At 44.4% G+C, this 21293-nt stretch overlaps 1 protein-coding gene across 1 annotated transcript in view; it reads right to left on the bottom strand.

Annotated features, from left to right (window-relative positions):
- Positions 1-3535: 3535 nt before the first annotated feature.
- The window catches only part of TMEM229B (transmembrane protein 229B), a gene marked incomplete at its 3' end in the record, with an annotated part of 33505 nt that continues 15747 nt past the window's right edge, over positions 3536-21293 (bottom strand). The window contains exon 3 of the mRNA XM_082316920.1: positions 3536-4066. Coding sequence (XP_082173046.1) covers positions 3536-4039 — 504 coding nt within the window. The 5' untranslated portion in view covers positions 4040-4066. The remainder of the gene's footprint in view (positions 4067-21293) is intronic.

Below are 21293 nucleotides of genomic sequence, written 5' to 3'. Positions count from 1 at the left end.
GACCAGAAGGCAGTCTGGTCCTGCTGTAAATCAACCGCTTCCCTCTGGCAAGATCTTTGGAGTATGAACAGACATGACGGTAATGCTTGAACTGCCTCTTGTGTGCAGGACACCAGGCTCTGCATTTCATCACGTACACTGAGATCCTTTAGGGCGGACCATACAAGAGATAAGCAAGAGAAGGGAGGCAAAACTGGAACCTCGGGGTAATTGGAGTCCGTATCCCACCACCCACCACCCCCCGGAAAAGAAAAGCAGCGATGGGGCCCTCTCTCCTTGCTGCAGTTAGGACAAGGTAGATAAATCACAAGGTTTTTTTATTGCTGGTGAACTCAAAACAGGCAACTTTAATCTACTGAGGAAGATACACGTACAAACAAATGTTAGGCCTTGTGCGTTTTTTCTTCTTAACGTAAATGTCTCTACGACTTCAGTCCAGCTCCCGAGCTCTTGCTGAGCTGCCACTGAGACCCCGGTAACGTGCTCTGGGCACTTCCATAAGATGTTGTAAGAAGCATCGCATGTATTTAAAAAAAGGGAGATTTTGCAGAAAAGACAAAGCTCTGACTGTAGCCACGTTGCTCAGAAAGGAGAAGTCTGGCTAATCCTGCTGCATTAGGTACATGGTATTATGTATAATTATTTTAATTGATTTAAGAATTTGCCGGGTCCCTTTCTGTTTCTGGTGTGCAAGCTGCAAGTAAAGTGCACTTCTGGGTGTAAATTACCACTCTATGAGGATGCAATAAGCTGGGTGGTACATGTCAGACATCAGTAGAAAGCAGACTACGATAGCTGTTACAATGGCACAGGCAGTAAGGACAATGGAATAAGATACTGGATGCTGCTGGGAAACCCCTCCGTAGTTTGAGCATCTAAATATTACATCAGTGAGCAAAAACAGTGTCATTTAGTGGGGAGCTTCTAAAGTCAAGGCGCATGACTGTGATTGTGCACCAGGTCAGCTCTGTGAACAGCCGCTCCTCCCCCAGTCCCAGCTGCAGCTGGGAGGCACCAAACCATGTTGCTAACTCCTTTTAACCTTTTTAAAGGGTTTTGTAACAGCTAGGGAGAAAGCAGAGATCCTAAGGGCGTTTCTATGAAGCAGAGGGTTTCAGATGATGCAGGGGTGGCGTAGGAGGCAGCAGGACACCACAGTTAAGCTATGCTGTGAGAGGACAACCCAGCTTTAGACACAGCGTTTAATGACCCTGACAGAACCAGAGGCAAAACAGGGAGATCCCAACTCTCACCTGCACCTTGCAGCTCTTGTTCTGGTCCAGTAGAGCTCATCTACATTATCCCACGTACAAATCTCATCTCTTTTTTTTCCCCCACGTACAGTGTCAGGTGACTATTTTGCCTGGGTCTACACACTCGAGACCATCAAGGCTGATAAAATACATACTGTTCCTCTGATTTCATAACACTGGCATCACAGCATGAAAAAAAAAAATCTGTTCAGTGTTTGTTCTCTTTTAATTTAATGAACTATAAAAAGGGAACTCTAAATACCCACCTAAGTATTCTGGGTGCGTCAGGAGACGTTACATACCCCAGGGCAGATTTGATTAACACCCTGCCGCCAGTGTTTTCACGTGTCCATTGCCAGCAACAGATGCCATGTGAGAAGGGGGAGGGAAGGAATAAAATAAATGCACTCTGTGTGATACAAAAAGGATGAACACTGCCTTCATAAGAGCAGAACCAACAAGCAGTTCTCCTCAAGGGGCCAGGAGTGCTTTACCCCTCAGGAACGGATGCCCCAGGGCAAGGAGCAGGTTCACAGCTGAGCACTCCCTACCGGAGACAGGTACCCACCCAGAAATAGCCTGGCCATTTCCAATACAAGAGTGGAATTCCATAACCACACCAACACGTTTGCATTTCAAGCCAAATTGATCCCTGGTGCAGCTCTGTTGACTATGGTGGAAGAACACCGACTATTTATCTGGCCCTACAGGGCAACTACAGCAAACCTCCCCCATAAACCAGTTGGGAGCGAGATACATCTGACATCTGGGAGCTCCATGTCTGTTCCTAACTTCAAAAGCCAAGGCTTCCCAGAACGAATTATGAACCTGTGGCTTCCACTATCAAGCACTTTCCCTGCACTACAACTTTCCCTACACTCCTCAAATGTCCCCAATAGGTGAAATTTCAAGCTGTCCCCAGTGCAGGTAGTTCTACACTGGAGCCACAGCACTCCCTCCTGCTCCGCCTCTCTACTGCTGCTCTGGCACCCCAACTCGAAGCCTCACTCAGGCAGAGCACGAAGAACTGCTCTTCAGAGAGGGATTTTTTGCTCTTGGTTTTTTTTTAATAATGTATTGGGCAGCATGGCATATCTCTTGCTGCCTCCAACTATTGTCATGACAATATGGCTGTGGTTATTTAAAGCAGAATTTGGGAAGAAAAAGCAAATCCTCCTGATACGCTGAGGAGAACACTGGGCAGAACGGAGCCAAGACCTGCCAGTGCTGAAGGAAGGTGAGAGCCAGTGCCAGAGGACCAAATCCTGGATACCACGTTAGCCACATGGAGGTTGTGACCTTCAAATTCAATGGGTTGCAGCCAGACTAAGTCATCAACATCACCAGAAACAGAGGAATCCCTGGGAAGGAAGGCAGAAAACTCCTGTGGCCTGTACAGTCTCTACAAGTTTTGCACAGCTGAGATGGGAGCTGGAATCTGCAGCAGCCCTTCAGGCAAGGTCTGCTTTGAGGGGACAGAGGAGATGGGAAGACTTACGATATTTCTTGCGCCTTTTGCCAAGATTCAGATTGCACAGATTATGGTAAAATTCACTCGGCAAAAAGGCCTTTATTTTAAAAAAAAAAAACAAAAAACAAAAAAGAAAAAAGAAAAAATATTTTCTAGTGAGTATCAGGACTGAGATTTCAAAAAGTACAAGATCTGTATAAATTCAGCAAGATGTCCAGCACCAGATTATTTCATGGTGCAACAAAGAACCTGGGGAGAGGCCAACAGAACCTCGCGAGGGGAACACCATCTACCTCCCCAGCAGACTGCCAGTCTTAGGTTCTTCTCAACAGCAGATGGATTTTCCTTGTTCCTGCAGCATCTCAGGTCCCACGGGAGGTATTGGTTGCAAGCAAGCACCTGAATATTGCCTAATGGAGTAAGCCAATCACTAACTTAGCCGGCGTGTCCATGCCCATCCGCTAATTAGGTTTTTTTCTTTTTATATGCATTTCCACGGTAGCATTTCTTTTTCTTCTTTCTCCACATAAAAGAGTAAGCAAAGGACTGCTTTCATCTGTAATAAGTTAAAATCAGAAATGACCTAACTAACAAGTAACTGATATTGGTCCTTGGAGCCCAAAGAGTAAAATCCATAGAAAATCTATTGGTTCCATTTTTTTCTGGTATATCCCATGCACACCCCCATTAGAAAAATGGGGTTTATGAATCTTATCATACAGCAAGGAGCAGTACCTCAGAGCCAGAGCTGACAGTCCGTGGTAGAGGTTTGGGCTCTCTCAGATTGCTAAGTGCGGTTCTGAGTTACTGCTCAATCAGTCTTCACATGGCCGTTGGCCAAGGCAACGGGGACGGTGGGGGCCCCCGGCTCGGCAGTCTCGTCAAATCGTAAGCGCAGGGTGTTTCTGATCACCAGCTGCTCCATGATGAAAGAAGCACAAAACCATGGGATGGCATACTCCAGGGTGATCAGGCCCATGAAGTCAAAATCAAACTGTGAGTAGTCCCATGGGCAGGCATTGAACTGGCGTAGGATGAGGCCAGTGGTGAACTCCCAGAGGTATGTCCAAAGTGTGTAAATGAAGCAGCGCACTAAAATGTTACACTTGTCTTTGAGATACAGATACATCTTCTCCACAATGAGGATGGAGGTGCCATAGATGAAGAGTGCCCACACACTGGTAACACCTGGGAACTTCCAGTTAAAGTTGACCACAAACTCCCAGGCAGCTGTGAACATCACCTCACAGAAATAGCCGTGAATGGCGTAGAGGTACCATCGGGAGAAAGCGGTCAGAGGTTCTGCCGCAGCCATTCTTCTGCACACACCCCAGCAGGCGCTCTGAAATGAAGAGAGAGAGAGAGAGGGAGAAGAGGGAGTCAAAGAGGATGTCACAAGTCCTTATCCCCCAGATAGCAACACACAAACCCGTAACATCCACAAAGGACAAATTTGAGAAAGAAGTGAATTTTAAATAGTCTCATTTTTACCACAGCAAATTTTAGGTCCCGGGGAAAAGGCGGCACCTTACCGGGCTCTGAGTCTCAGAATGGGCCCGGACAACGTATACCGCTCTGCCTGAGAAGCGGGATGCAGCTGGTACTGCGTTGGCGATAAGGAGGGAGCTGACAGGTACAAGGGCTTTGCCAGGGGTGAGGCTGCCAAAGAACTCACTGGTTGCAAGTCAGTAGAAAAATACAGTCAGCTCACAAAGGAGCGCACATCATCTTTCTGCTCTTTTCAAGAAACAGCACTGTCCCCTACTTTTCTGATACTAATATGGCATAGATTAGATGAACACGGCATTGAAAGCCTGGACCCTTCCAGCTGTCACCTACAGTCTCTATACCCAAAATGTTTACTGTAGTGAAAAACTGAGCTTTGATGGGAGCTACAGAAAAGAAACTGGAGGAGAAAGTTTCAGGAGGTTTTACATTTTCAGACACCACACCTTGCAGCTGAACTGTTATTTCTTCTGTTAAAGAACTCACGCATTGTATGGCTAGGACTTGGAAAATAATTTTCTTATGGTGTCAGACTGCCCGATACCAAGTCAAAAAGCACAAGAGAGCCATTGAAATCCATTCAGATTTGGCTTCAGGACAGCAAAACACAAAGGAGGAGAACAAAAAGGAACAGCTGAGCATAGAGAGACGTGGTTAGTCATGATAAATAGGAAATGAGAACAAACTCTAATTGTCTCTACAGGAAGAAACTTGGTGAAGAGGTTTTGAAAGGGCACAATTTGCTTATCACTGAACTGTTTCAGCACAATTAGTTTGTACACTTTTTGTAGAGATTTACAAGGTCCTAAGCATTGCTCTGCCATGCTACAGTCCCTGGCCCAAGCTGATTTTAAGCATAATTTTACTGAAGCCTTACAGATTTACACCACAGGGTGAATTTGACCTCTTTCATTCTTAGAAACTTACTCTTTCAGGTTGGGTTTCTTTTGACTCTTCGTCAGGCACTATTTAACTTCTTTGCTCTGCGCTTGTCAGTTCTGTGGCACAAGGTGCTAGGAAAGGACCACACTAATGTTACGTGCAGTCATTCCAATGCCATCTGGGAAGAGACTGTTCCTGCCCTGCTCTGTAAGCACGGTGCCCCTCCGAACAAAGTATTAACATGCAGTATGACTGAAATTCTGATAGGAGATGAGAGAAATGTTTATAAGGAAAAAGGAACTATAATAATGAACATAACAAAGATATGCAGAATATTCACAGGGAATATTGAAAGTGGAAAGGACAGAGCTGTATCCATGACCTATTCGCTGCTCTCTTAAATGGACACCCAAACAACCAAAGTCTTGGCAGTTCATACGATGTGGGTGCTTAAACAAAGACCCATTTCCTAATGGCACAATCCATTTTACACAGGACGCTGAACTACCATCAGATGCTACAGATCTGGCTCAAGAGCATATTGTGAGCTTGCGGGTGAAAGACTAATGAGTCGCTAGGAATTCCCTTATGTCTCCTAACAGTTCTGTCCCAAGAGACCTGCAAGACAGCAGTGGAGGTGGCACATGAGAAATATGCAGGGGGTGTATCTCCACACAGTCCACAAGAAGCTGATGTGTAAGGGCACCGCAGACTTTCTCTCTGAGAAGAATGAGAGGTCGTCAATGTAATGTTACTTTGTTAGTTTGCCAGCACAATTGATAAGCATAGGTGTTTGAATCCTCGTATCATTCCTCCATTCTCACGTAATTTCAGGAACAGATCAATAGTCAGAGGTACAGGAGTAAGCGAAAGAAGTAAGAAGGAAATGGACTGTAGGTATCTTTTGTCAGAATGGGGATATATGGCTGCAGCAGGAAGGGAGAAGTTTTTTTTATATCTGAGGAGACAGACAGGAAAAGACTTTAGAAGTCATACCTATTGCTAGGTAAGGCACTGAGGAAATACGGAATGTCATTCTCCAGGGAAGAAAATTACTGTAAAGTTTTTACTAAGCTGCCAAGGGATTGTATGGTTTTCCTCTCTTTTCAATAAGCCTTTCTAAGCTTTTCCACTTGTGGTCCTTAGTCCTTGCACTTCCCTCTACAGCTTTACATGAAATGTATTTAAACTCTTAGCTGGGAGCATCCACAGCATGCAGTACTATCTGTAAGGTTTTCCTTCTAATTTTTAAAATCTCTTAACAAAGTTGGATCAAATGCATAGAAGGTCCTTCCCTCTCAGTCCCTCCCTTCTTATTCCAAGGATCCCCTCACCAATTATTTTGCGTTGCCTTACACCTGCCCACCAAAGCCGAAGACTCACACAAATATACCCAACAAGCCATGCCCTGTTCTATCCCACAATATTTCCTCTGTGCAACGAAGATTTCTCTTTCCTGGTTCTATACCACTTACTTATATAATTATGTATTTGTTCTCTATTTCTTTTTTACATTTTGCAAAATATCTAGTCACTACACTAGAAGTCTGTTAACTGAATCTAGACCAGGTCTGGGACAACGTCTACAATACAAGTTAACCCACTGCAAAGACCACTGTTGACTTCTTTTGAATCCTGAGCCTTTCACCACAACTGCAAGGAGACAAGCATTAATGCGCTGACACTGTCTCAATATTTGCCTGCTACTGTCACGTGCCCAGTCAGCCCTGCCTTGATGGGAACCTCCTTCTTAGGAGATGCTTGAAAGAGTCCTCACAGGCTGCTTGCTGATTAAGAGCATCCCAAGACACGGCAGATGTTGAACTGTGGTAGCCCAAACATAAACTGTTTCCACTGTGCTAGGCACTAAGCAAATCCGTAAATCACAGCTCCTCCTGTAAAATATTTCATTCAAAATAAAACAAAAAGTACACAGTAAGACATAGAAGGGAATGGAGGATACCTAGGGAGACCACAACAAGCTACAGCACATCACTGTGCAGTCCCTAACTTGTGCAATGTAATAGTTACAAGTCACTTGAGCATTTACAAAACAATTAAAATTGCAGCTGTTCCCAAGCATCTTATTTCCCAGCAATACCAAACTGGCTGGTGCCTGGTAGGCAATACAGCGCATGAAGGTCTCAAGGGGGAAACGAAGGAGAAAAGTGTTGTTTTATCGGGAAGCAATTCACGACAAAAGGATCAAGATGAAAAGTAGTTGCAGCACATTAGTGGGAGAAGCATCCAAAGAGAAGGCCAAGACTGGATTCAGTAAGAGATGCAGATTTGTGAAAAGCCTCAAGTAGATAATTGAACTTAGTGATGCAAGACTTCTAATGGAGTTACAGTAATACAGACCAAAAAAGCTCTGAACGTATGATAGCTATTCAGCCTCCTGAGGAAAACAAATGACGTTCATGACTGAGGTAGTTACAGTGGGATGGGCAGTGGCTTCCTGAAACCCAGAAACACAGCTGCCACCTACTCAGTTGTCTCAGCAGAGAGCAAACAAGTCCTGGAGGCTGCACATGGATGGCCGTGCTTGTACCGAGGCTGCTCACACTGTGTTGTTTTGTGGAAAACAGGGAGCTTCTAAATTCAAAGCTATGAAAATACTTTCCATCATGATCAAATTGTATTTCAAGCAGCTAAAGTAGAAATAGTTCCTCTAATACAATGTTATTAGGAAGCCTGAGCTAAGCCAGCACAGATTTCCCTCTTTCTCCACTAGGACCTTCTTTTCCAGCTTGCTGATAGAAGATAAAAGGCAAGTCTATGGAAACCACACATGGGCCTCAGAGGAACACGCAGTCCTTTCCCTGACTGCAATCCCTGTCCAGATAACGCTGCTGGCAACACAGAGGCCAAGAGCCCCTCCACCTGGAGTGAGCAAGCACAGCCCTAACCGTGGGAAGCATGTGAAAGACTGTGTTTCTCTACAGAAATGTGGTTCAGAGGATCAGGGCAGGACTCCGAGTTAGGCCTGCAAGAAAATGATATTGTAACAACACAAAGGTTATACTTTTATATTTTAGAATATCAACTCTGAAATGGATATTAATCATCACGTAGGTTGACATAAGATACAGATAAACCTGATGCACCAAGCCAAGCAAGAAGAAAGGACATAAATCCCAGACTGCCCCGCTTCATGTGCAAGACCCTTCTGCACAGGGGGAGCACTTCCATACTCACATTCAGTTTTGCAGGTGATGCAGCCTGGGCAGGCAAGTGATCGGAAAATGAGTTGATGGGAGACCAAGAAACAATGGCAGATTTGTCACACACAAGCACTGCAGGGGAGACATCAGTGCATGTCGTATTCATGCCCGATTAAGTTCTTGAGCACTGCCTGGTTCATTTTTTTTCAAAGCTCTCCTTTGCGGTGGCTTTCTGCCCGTTTCCCTGCTACCGAGCCAAACTGTGCTTCAAAAAGTCTCTCCCAGATTGTCTCTATTCCTTCTACTCAAGCGGAATTATTTAGACTCACAGCCTCGGGATGGGTATAATGAGACCTCGTCAAGATACTCTGAATTAACTCGGAAGTGCTAATAAAATAAAACCACAAACAAAAAAACTCCATGAGACAATTCCCCGAATTAGTGATGGCCCGAGGCTATAAATTCTGGCAGCTACTTGATTCACCGCAGGTGAACTGGAACTACTGCAGCAAGTTCCTTATTCTTAGTGCCCCGTTGTTTCTGCCAGTTAAAAAACTAGGGCACAGTGTCATTTTACAAATTCGTATTTGCAGTATTCACTAATATTTAGTTTTATAACATGCATGTTCGGATTTCTACAAAATGCGTTAGATACATCTATAACCTTATGTTACATGTCATAATTACTTTTTAATTTGAAAGAGTTAACTGCAGACAGAGGAGGCACATACGTCGTAGGATACTTCAGCCCCTCCAAACGACAGGACTGTGAGCAGCAGACAACTCTGACGTAGAGGGCACCTGCCACTCCCTGACCATAAGCTCTACTGCTTATGATATTCTCTTTCCTCAGACCCTTCTTACCCAGACAGTACTTACGTAAGTAACCGCTCTCCATGACTTTTTGAATTACTTTCATTGGCACATTATTGTCGCTACTGTGTTCTTCCTTAAGACTGGGAAAATCAGACGTGTATCTGCTTTTCTGCTTTAACAAAGAGTAGAGTAGATACAAAGATGTGTCGATGAAAATTTACATACATTTTTGGGCAATACCTTTTCAAATGCAATTCTTCCTCTCTTATTTTGCATTTTCCCTGTAAGTAAATACCAAATGAGCACACCTTTGCAACCACGGACAACGTTCAATGAATGTGCTGCAAATCTGGCTTCAACATTTTAATATAAATCTCACACAAACCATTAGGAGTAAAGATTTACAGAACACTGGTGCTGGATTTGGCCCCAGGACATTAGTTCATCAGTGTTTAAAGATTTATGCAGTAAAGTCTTAGCGGTACTTATGTGCTGAAGTCATAACTCTGAGCAGATATTCATCCTTCAGGTAACTGAGAGCCTCAATTAACTGTGGCTCAGAAAATAGAATTTTGACCGTACTGAAGCGTGGAATAGTTCCAGCAGATCGATTAATCAAGCCCTGCAATGAAGCTAAAAGCATGCCACAGACAGATGTCTCCAAATACAGACATGATGTCCATTCCTTACTCTTAGCGCTTTCAGGATGGATCTGGAGCCCTGGGATTTTGGTCAGTTCTGAATGTATTAATCATCTGTTTTTGCGGCTTCTCTCTCTGGACTCAGCCTCCGTCAGGATGCACGTTGTCTCCCTTCCTCAGTTCTACCCACACCGCCATGTATTGCGAGTAAGAAAGCACAGCCCATTTCCAATCTGCATCTTCCCCTCATTTTCATCTCTAGCTCCTTTACCTTAGAAGGCACATCATTTCCCTGCCACTCCTCATTCCTTTGCCCAGTTCACTCTGTACCTGATGGCAGCCTCTGATCCCTGCCTATCTTTCAAATCTATTCCAAAGAGAATTGGGATACAGTAAAAAAGAATGACGACAAAAGGAGATTAAACTAATCCAATTACCAGACTAAGCCAAAGGGATGGGGAAGTGTAGTTATTACCAGTAATGCCTGTGTGTGGGCTGCCCAGAAAGCATCGTTTCACAAGGGGAAGGAGAAAGGTAGGGTTTTCTTGGGAGGGAGTGTAGAGGGGGGGCTTTTCAGAGAACAGAGAGAAAACATGAAGACATTGTTAGTTTAAAGAATAGTTTTCTGACTAATGTGATCTCATGAATGGCAGTAGAAGTGCAGGAAGTTGAGATTTCCCATGCCCTGCCTCACACGCAGCATTGTGTTACCTGAACACACCTTAGCCCACAGTGACCACTCCAACCTGAGAACAAATCAAGGCAGCAGCTCTTTACTTACAGTGACCAAGAGGGATGCTGCCTATGTTCCTGACAGAAGTTAAGACCCCTCAAGAGTCAAGCAAGCAGCAGACTTGCAAGACGAATCTGTGAAAAATGACTGAGTCCAAACTCGGCATCTAGAAGTATTATCCCCAAATCTCCCCAGCATCTCTTTCAGGTAAGGTCATGTCCTCCTCCAAGCCTGTTGCTAGAAGACTCCTGTGCCTTACCTGCTGCCCTCCCCTGTTTGGAAAAGCTGCTCCAAGTCCCCTGCATTTGCTGATACCTCAGCTCTCAAACAAGTGTCCAGCAAGGGCCCAAGTGCCCCTGAAGTGGCCTCAGCACAAAGCAGAGACTTTGAAGCCAGGACCCTGCTGTTGGAGCAGGCAGAGCTTCCCATTAACACTGCGGAGGAGGGGGCCAGCACAATGGAAGGTCTGTCCCCAAGGAGATGGCACGTCCAGGGGGGCACAACCTGCCCTGAGAATCTGTATCAGGCGTCCTCCAGTTTTGGGTGCTCAATTGCTAGATTCACCATTATCTTAACCTGGGCAGTAAGTCCAGGTTGACTTCATTCTCTGCAGTGAGAGCAGAATTGAGTTTCTAGAACCCATTTTTCAAAAGCTGCCGCAAGTTTGCAGCCCATGACTTCAGGCCTAGGTCTGAGCACTCACAGTTCCCTGATGGGCAACTGCCTGACTTGTGAGCTCCTGCGGGCTGGGCCCCTTCATTTCAAACTCTGCATTCGAGTACAGTGACAAACAAAAGTCATGGCTGTTTTTGAAAGCTTAACATGTTGTATTAGCTGACTGAAGCAAATCTGACATTCAAAGAACATAATACACATCATGGCTTACCAGGAAAAAGCAACCCAAAACAGTGTGATGAATGGAGAGAGAGAGAGAGAATTTATCCTGAGAACATGCTGAGAGTTTACAAGATTTTGCCATAGCCAATATCCTTTCCACTGTCGCTAGAGAGCCGACGGATGTAAAGGAGAGACAATGTTAAGGTCAAGACATTATGTGTCACGCATCTTACATGGTTTCTTAAAGCTGTTTGGAAATTCACACAGTTCTTTTTTGAAAAAGCTTTTTTTTTTTTCTTCTTAGCAAACGCCCCCATCTTCTTTCCAAAGCAAAATGAAAAGCAAATACACCAGTCCACTCTAACACTACAATAATAAATTGATTTGGACAACTCACAGAGGTCAGGATCAGTAACAGTAACAAATGAATACGCTTAGCCCAGCTCTTCTGAAAAATCTCCAGTAAAAAGCCAGAATCAGCATGCAATGGAGGAAAGCCAGGTTTGCCCCCCCCAAAAAAAAGACAAAAAAATCCAAACACATTTCACATTGAAAATGAAGCTTGGCAGAGAAAAATATTATGATCAAGGCAGTGAAGTAAGAGTATCTAAAATCCTAGCCTGCTAATACCCTAACACAATCCAAGTCACTTAAGTCTGTGAAGAACAGCAGTGTGTGTAAAAAGACAAAAAAAAAATTAGAACTGTTAACAGATCCAATGCAGTCTCTCCTGGTTTGCTGCAGGTAAAGCTCAAAGCAGCATTTCAGAAAGTTAGCTGCTTCTTTTACTGAAAATTCATGCTGCATATACACAACTTTAAAGAACTATTTTCCTCTCCTTGTATTACTCTTCACCAGCGCACAAGCCTTTACGAACTCCCAGCATTCAACTGATAGTAGGGAACTGGATAGTGTAAACACCTGCAGCTAGCAACTACAGTCACCCTTCATCTAGGAGGAACAGAACTGCTGCAGACCATATAGAAACCTAGCGCTTTGGTCTAAGCTGAGTTAGCTTTAAACCTTGCAAGCAGAAGGCACTGCATAAAGACAGATGAAACAGGAGGGAGCACATTTTAAACACCTTCAGAAACACAGCCCGAGACTGTCATAAGAAGTTTTCTTCTCTCTTTCCCCTTTTGGAAGTCTCTTGATGGCAATTCTACAGAAAATAATTTTTCCCCCTCAATATATATTTTCCTTCCTAACATTAAACTACTGTGAAAGAACCAAGTCTTCCAAGCACTATCTGCTATTCGCCAGGCTGTGATTCCCCAAGTTTCTTCCTAACATCCCTGAGCAGTCTCCAATTGCTAAATTTTTTTTTTTTTTTTTCACCAAAGGAATCCTTGTGGACCCTCCAAGATGGTGGCTACCTCATCTTCTTAATTTCAAGTTCACACAGGTCCTCAGAGGTAGAAACATCCTGGAAAGGAAGGGTAGAAGAGGATAAATCTCAGAATCCTACTGACCACCTCACCACGTCTGACAAGATCCTCAAGTAGGCAACCATGCCTACAGCTGGGAAAGGCAGCTCCTCTGAGCAGTTTCCCAGAGTTTCTCCCACTAGTGCCCACCAATTAGCGTACCATGGGGATTAATCATGCCATCGCTGGCTTGCAAACTACGTAATCAGCAGCAGAAATATACTGTATGGGCAAATACCTTAGTGGTGAGTTTTGTACTCTATTGTTCAGGTTTATTTCAATTGAGAAAAAACAACAAGCAGCCTGTAAGCGCATCACTCAGGTAAATTTGTCTTCGCAGACCAGTGAAATTTCTCTGTCCTGAATAACAAGACAACAAAAACTTAGGTTTTAGGGCCTAGTTCCTACACAGCTGACACACCCCTCTGCTGTGTTGGGTACTTTGTTGCTATTTGCATCCCTGCAAAAGAAGGCTTACGTTTTTAGTGCTGTTATTTCCTCAAGGTATGAGGAAGCTTAGCATTCGGGTTACCACTACAAACACACCATCTTCATGTTTTATGCACGCCTGCCGTTCTTCTCTTTTGTAAACCCGAAGCATCAGATCCACCATAAACCTGCAATGTTTAGCGGTTTAAGATTCCCCTCATGTCAGACTCATTCAGCTGATTATGTGCTGTGTGTCCCAAGAAGACAGCACCAGAGCCTTCCCACAGGGGAACGTGACTGAAACCTCTGAAAGGTGGCAAGCTGAACACTCACAGGCTCTTTTAAATCCAGCAATAACTCAACATTTGTGCCCCATGCAGAACTGGTATTGGCCAGGCTGTTTCTGCCTGCCATTCAAGGAAGCCTCTTATCTCTTCGGGCATCAATTTCTTAACTCAGCATTGGTCCGTAAGCTTTTACTGCTGTGTCCTACAGCTCCCTCCTTTTCCAATCAGTCACCTTATGAAGGTACAGTCCCAGGGGTGTTTCCCAGTGCTGTTCTTCCACCCAAAACATGTGCTCCCAGCTGCAGCTTCACGCACTCCAGCTCATGAGCCAGGGAGCTGGGTCATAAGGATGCCCCGCACCTCCTCTGACTACAGCCGATATCACCGTGGTTCTTTTCCAGCTCTTTCTGAGCTTCTTACTGCCTCTCTCCCAAATCACAGACCTGGACTGTTCTCTCATGCTCTAATTTGGACTGGACCACAGATATCTGCTTTAACGAAGGCAAATCAACCTGCTATGCCTACATAATTTTTAATTCTATCTACAGATGTAGAGACACATAAAGATACATAGACACATTTATACATTGTCCTTACTGATTTGCTTATTTGCCCTCTCTTCCCCTCTACTTGAAGGGGGATGGATTTTTTTTTTTCCTTTTCCTTAGAATTGCTTCTTCTGACTGTGCTCATTTTGACGCTGAAGTGACCTTTTACAAACACTACTATTGGATTCAGGATTCCTACCTGCAGCACGCCAATCATTTATCGCTGCTCCACAGGGCATGCTCAGTTCCAGCCTTTACACAGCCCCTCTGAAAGCAGATCCATTCAACATTACGTTTATACCCTTCTTCCACATTTCCTTTTGTGACTGCAGAGTGCCCAAATGATGATGCTCTATTAAACTGTTGCCCCAATAAAACCAACAAACAGATTCATTGCTCCAATACAGGAAAGCATTTTCAAAACTTGCCTATATTTATTAGTCAACGTAAGTGTAAGAATTTAGGTTCCTTAAGACAGAAAAGCCTGTATGTATGTGCACAGGGATGCTTCAGATGCTTCTGAATGCCTGGAGTCCAGGAATTCATCTTTCATAGCACAGGGTAGCCCAGATCATGAAATAAAGCAATACCGTTGCTTCAGACTGCTTTGCAGATCTAGAAGTTCATGGCTGTGGTACATGCTGAGACCTTACTCACATTCATCCCTTTTCTCAGATCCAATCTACGCATTCAGCCTTCTGAAAAATTCTAAACCATCTCTTGTGAATAGCAGCTAACAATCATCTGCTTCAGGACTCGTGGAGTTTAACTGCATGATGTTAATGCCACCTACTTGCTAAACACCTGAAAAAGGAATTAAGGATTTTCTTTTCTAAGGTAGAAGCTTAAGAACTGCCAGCTCTAATCCTAAACTCAGCAAGGAGGTAAAAATACTACTCACCTCTTCACTCCTATCAGCTGTCAATCTGCACAGAAGACATTTTCCAGTCTCAGCTGCAGAAAGATGGCACAGTCCCAAAAGGTCAAAGCACAATGATAAAAGGAGACTTGAATTTGAGTCCACACACACAGCTGCTGCAGTAGAAGGCAGAGCAATTTTTTGCTTGGTTCTTAAAATTGCTACCATATTTGTGCTGGCTTCTCTAGGACCCAGTGAGCCAAAGCACAGAAAGAGAGGAAAAGCTGCTAAGAATCGATTTGGGGAAAGCCTTGCAAGAACCTTGGCTTGAGAACAGAAGGTGGATCTAAAACAAGTAGGATGGAAAGACCCTGGAGTATCTGTAGAATAGAAGGAAACAAGGAAGAATGCATAAGTAAAATTATAAGTGTATTAGTAGCTGAAGCCTTGTAGGGGGCAGATGTCAGGGAAGTAAACTCATCACTGTTTCCTAATCATTAACTTCACCTAAGCAGATAAGATCCATAGATTTCCACAGCTACTACAGTGACAAGATAAAATTTGGATACATGTTCTATCCTCCTTCTGGCTACCAACCCCAAGTTAACAGAATCCTCCAAACCAGCCTGGCTGGGAACCTTAATAGGGCTGGAAAATGGCCCGGAAAAGTGATGCTATTTTCCTCTCATTGTTGAGCTGCTGCGCAACCGCTGAGAAGAGGCAGCACTCAGGTATGGACAAGACATCTAAGTCATAAGAGATGAGGAAGGCACATAAAAAGTCTCTCAGTGGCCAAACAGGGCAACAGACAAAAGACTTACGAAAGTTACATCGGAGCAGTTTAGCCATATCATCTTCCTGCACCAACACTTGTAAAAGCAGTGCAGCTGGAACAAAGAATCAGAGTTTTGCTCTGTGGCAAAGTTAACCTGGCAGTAGAGATCCATGCTTGGCTTAGGAGAGACATGCTGTTTGCAAGTCTTGCTTGGAAGCTGAGTTGCTGGAACACAGAAGAATGGGGAGAGGAAGAGGAAGACGGTGGGATGTGGACCAAAAGGCTGCTCTGGGATGAAAAATAATATTGAGAGCACTGAGAGAAAAGTTAAGATTATGATTCTTGACTGCATATGCTGTTAGACAGCTGACAAAACCCCAACAATAAAAGGTGCCAAGATAAGTCAAGACTCTTTCTCTACCAGTGTCTTGTCTCAGATGACTCTACTTAGAAGGCTACATTAGTAACAGCTTCTCTTGATATAAGACACAATTTTAGTTTTACTAAAAGTAAATTCTACTCTGCTCTGCAGGCCGGAGGTCACTATGCTTCTCTAGTTCAGCACTCCCTTCTGTCAAAGCCAAGCAGCTGCTGCACGCAGAAAGAAGAGAAAATGACTGAACACAGTCACAATATCTGCACTGACCTGTTTTGCCCTTACAAAAAAAGGAAGACAACTATTTTAAAAGCTGTCTCCACTAACCGGGCACTGCAGTGGGGCACGGCTATCATTTGACTAGCACCCTGATGGAATGATCACCAGCAGGGACGGGCTTTTGTGTTATCGTCTCCAGCAGTCTCAGCCCTGGGCTAGCAGCACACATCACTGGCTGAAGGTGACAAATGCATCCGTCTGTCCCAAATGGTAACACTATAGATGAAATTGAACATCCTGCCTTTCTAAAGTAGAAGTTTAAGACAACTGAATTCCTTGCATCTTCAGTTGTGTCAGAATACTTCACAGTAAGACCTATATTCCCTTAATATTACTACCAGAAGGAGTGGCCAGGCATCAGTAAATCAAGGCCCCACAGGTCTGTACAAACACACATGGAAAGACAGCCTGTGCCTCAGAGACCATGTCATACCATACCATGTCATCTTTCTTATTCACTGCTGCTGCTGTAGAAGATCTAGAAACCAGAATCCTATTTATTCTGTTTTTCAGGCTTCAAAAAGAAAATGTTCCAAAACACACATAGCTCTTGGTTTTTTCTCATATAGATTTGTTTAATTCACAATGATTGACAAAACATCCTCATAATCCAAACACAGGCACTAACTGGCCCAGATCCTTGGCCATCTCAGAAGAAAGACCAGACACCAGTTGACTCTGGATCCTTTTACTTGCCTCTCGAAGCTGCTCTTTCCAGAACAGATAACTCATAGAATCATAGAATCATCAAGGTTGGAAAAGACCCTTAGGATCATCGAGTCCAACCGTTAACCTAGCACTGCCAAGTTCACCACTAAACCATGTCCTCGAGCACCACGTCTACCCTTCTTTTAAATACCTCCAGGGATGGAGACTCAACCACTTCCCTGGGCAGCCTGTTCCAATGCCTGACTACCCTTTCGGTGAAGAAGTTTTTCCTAACAGCCAACCTGAAGCTCCCCTGGCGCAACTTGAGGCTGTTTCCTCTCGTCCTATTGCTTGCTACTTGGGAGAAGAGACCGACCCCCACCTCGCTACAGCCTCCTTTCAGGTAGTTGTAGAGACCAATAAGGTCTCCCCTCAGCCTCCTTTCCTCCAGGCTAAACCACCCCAGCTCCCTCAGCCGCTCCTCATAAGACTTGTGCTCCAGACCCTTCACCAGCTTCGTTGCCCTTCTTTGGACACGCTCCAGCACCTCGATGTCCTTCTTGTAGTGAGGGGCCCAAAACTGAACACAGTACTCGAGGTGCGGCCTCACCAGTGCCGAGTACAGGGGCGCTATCACCTCCTTGGTCCAGCTGGCCACACTATTCCTGATACAAGCCAGGGTGCTGTTGGCCCTCTTGGCGACCTGAGCACACTGCTGGCTCATGTTCAGGCAGCTGTCAGCCAACGCCCCCAGGTCCTTTTCTGCCAGGCAGCTCTCCATCCACTCCTCCCCAAGCCTGTAGTGTTGCATGGGGAACGCATCATGTTGATGCACAACACACAAAGTTCATGTTCTCACTGTCAGAGCTTCTCTTTCATTTACAAAAGCACAGATGTCCCTCTGGACAGTCCAGACAGTACCTTTCACCAGCTCTGAATTCCCCTTACAAAAGTGTTTGTGATGGTCATACAGGGGCCTCAGGAACATGTGGGGACACAAGTGCAAAGGAGGAGGAGTTGGTGGCCCAGTGGCTCTGTTCAGCTGGGGTTGTGATGTGCACAGTCTTTTCCCCCTTCTGGGCTCCACAAGCAAAATGCTCATGCCAGGGAGAACTAGCTACTGCAGACCCAGACTATGTTTTCAGTAACTTTGATCCTACTACTTTGGTCAGATCAGAGGCAGAAACCTGATACTCAACTTAAAACAGCTTCAAGCCTGGAGATGGCCTGAATATCTGAAACTTATTGCACCCTTCCACAATATCAGTTGACCCAGCAAAACATATTACCTCTCCTTAGAAAACCATATTGCACTTGATCTTTGAAGAGAAGGGAATACTGAGCTGAACATACTTCACCTGGTTCCCAGAAGAGCCTTATTTTTGAAGTCTCATGGCAGCCTAGTGGCCAAATCCTATGAAATGCAGGACACTCTCAGCTGAAACACTGCAAGAGATGCTACCAGGCTATGTGCTACAGAGCCATTTACACGAGATGGGAATGTGTAAGAGGAAGTGGTAATACCACGACTTCCCGTCCATGAAGTTCAGTTCATTCTTAACACCTCCTGTAATTAGTTTCTCCTTCTCTCAAGCACCAAGCCTCCACTAATTTCTGTCAACTTGTCAGAGGAAGCTTATTGCACCTGGTCAGAAGGACTCAGTTTCCCCATGGGGCCTGGCAAGCACAACCAGAAAAGAAAACAACCACAGCTGCACCATCCTCTGCAGCACGGAGGCAAGCCTGCCATCCGAGTCTCATGCAGCAGTAAAGGCCTTTTCATGGAAGAGCAATTCAACTGGCTTCTTTCCATTGAAGTCTAACCTAAGGCTTTACCTGGCTACCACGTAATTGTCCTTTTGTATTTAGACAGAATGGCCTCGGCCAGGGGTGACAAGAGTGCCCTGCCCTATTAACAATTGTCCACGGAGCTCCCAAAAAGGGCAGGGCTTTCCCAGGGTCACGCTATTTTCCGCCAGGGACCTTCTGGCCAGCTCTTCATTTGTGGTGCCCTTAACTCCCAACTTATGTTTTCAGCTTTTATTTTGCCATCTCCTGAAAATAAAAGTTTAAAGATACACTCTAAACAACTGTTTGTTATTTTAGGAGGTACAGTTGTTAGTTAAGCAGCGAGGAGCTGATCCCTCCTTTGTGCAGGCACTGAGCTCTCATTGACTGAGACGCACCTCTGACAGCGACTTGTTCTTTGAGATTCAGCCTCCAGAAATCTGCTTTACACTATTACTGCAACATGATATCATTCTAACAAATTAATTATTTGCATGACACAGTTTTATTAGCTTTTAAATTTCATATAAACATTTCCCACACACACACATGCGCAGAGGCCCAAATTCATTCATGAATTTTAGGCACTTAACAAAGGTACCTTCGTTACAAGCTTTGTCTCCACAGGCTGCCATTTGTAGTTAACTAGAACCTGTGAAGGTAGCTAGAGATGGACACATCCTGGAAACAAAACTGGAGTCTGAGCATTCCTGATGCTACCATTCCTGCATCTTTCCAGTATTTACTCAGAGGTGCTTAAAGCATGTACAACACTGATTTATCCACTTCAGTGAAATACCTGAGGTTACACAGGGTAATTTCAGGTCTTCTCAAATGAGATTTTTTTCTGTATCTTGTTTTCCTTCTGGGCAACAATAGGTACCTCATGCCTCTGGGCAAAGAGCCAGCTGAACAAAGATGCCAGTTCTCATCTGTGCGTTGGGAACTGTCTTGTGATAACACTAGAAAAGAACTCCTCCGTTTTAAATAAAATGGTTTGATACTGCTCACACTGGCCACCAAAAAAAACACTCTCCAAAAACCCCAAACCCTAAATTCTTTTTAAACCATCTTTAAAATCTGCTCAACAAAGCAGGTGACCCAGAGCAAATGGAATGAGAGAGGTACCATATGTTATCTTGTCCCTGCTTATGTAAAACGCTTAAGAGCTGTCATTTACGTGCCTGAATCATGCATGTACTATTGACAGTGCTGGAGGCACACATTCTGGTCAGCTTGTCCATTCCTTTCTAGAGGTACACAGACCTGCAGCATGTAAGGACTTTTACGACAATCACTAGGTATCTTGCAATACACTGTTGGTAGGATGAGTAAGAATTTAAGTTTTTATCTCCCACCATGAGTAAAACAACCTAAATATGCTTCCATTATATAACTAGCCTTGATACATGCAACAACAAATCCGTCACATTACACATATGCTAAACAGCACTATTTCCACTACTTTGCACAACAGTTCATAGCAATGCCAAGGTGTTCAAAATAGATACCTTGACATTTTTCAAGTGTGCTTTTTGCGCATAGGCTTGTATAAACTTAGAACCTATATCTACACTGCAGCTAACCAACTTGCTTCGCTATATCTTAATTGTTTCTCAGAGTTCCCACAGCTGTAAAGATATGCAAAGATAGTTTAAATGCTACATATGCAAAGTTAACTTTTAAATGAATGTGCCTCAGCCAAGGCAGTCGTGCACGTGGGGAGCACAGATACAAGTTGTTCTAGCAGTGCACATCTGTTCCTGAAAAGAACTGGAGGGCGACTTTTGCTATCTCATGCTGAAAACTGTTGTTTTCTTGGGTATTTCTTATGCCTAAGTCACTCTTCAGAGTCACCTGCACTTAGATACTTTGACAGCACAGTACAACGTATAAGTTTTGCACTGCATCCACAACATGGACAGATCTTCCTTCCTTCTCCAACTGGGTCTATGATCATCAGTATATAAATATAGGGAGCATCTTCTGATGCCTGGAAGTGGCCCCCATTCAGCGGCCTTCCCTCACCATCTTCCCTGGTAGAGCTACGATGTGTAAAGAATTCCAAGAGTCTGGCTAAGAGCAGACTCAGGAATTGGACTGGACATCAGAGGATGCTGTCAAAAAGTGAAGCTCTTTTGCAAAGCTGCATGAAGGCTCAGCACTCAAAAAGCAGGGAATGCTGGAGATCCACCCCAACACCTCTCATCCTGGGAGTACTAAAACTAAAACATCATCTAGAATACAGTAGCTCTCTCAGAGCAATTCTAAAAGGCATTGAGATTTCCACAACAAAGGGTGAAAAAAGGAGAGAAGCAAGTAACAGCCAGGACTCAGAGGGAGAAGCAAAAGGACCTTCCTAAGTCAGTGCCAAGGTGGACACACGGATGGGGCTGCTGAGCAGCTGTGCTGCCTCACAAAGCAATATGCAAACTGATGGCAAGTCTTGTAGCAAGCTATGCTGGCCCTAAGAGAGGCACAAGGGGCCAAATAGTGCAGCGCACTAACACAGGACTGACAAAACCTCTGCTTTATTATCAAGTTTGCCATGATCTGCGACATGACCTTGGATGA

The sequence above is a fragment of the Platalea leucorodia genome, assembly GCF_965183815.1.
Source record: "Platalea leucorodia genome assembly, chromosome: 7".
NCBI lineage: Eukaryota > Metazoa > Chordata > Aves > Pelecaniformes > Threskiornithidae > Platalea > Platalea leucorodia.
The sequence above is the reverse complement of the archived record's forward strand: the minus strand, read 5'-3'. Positions and strand labels throughout refer to the sequence as shown.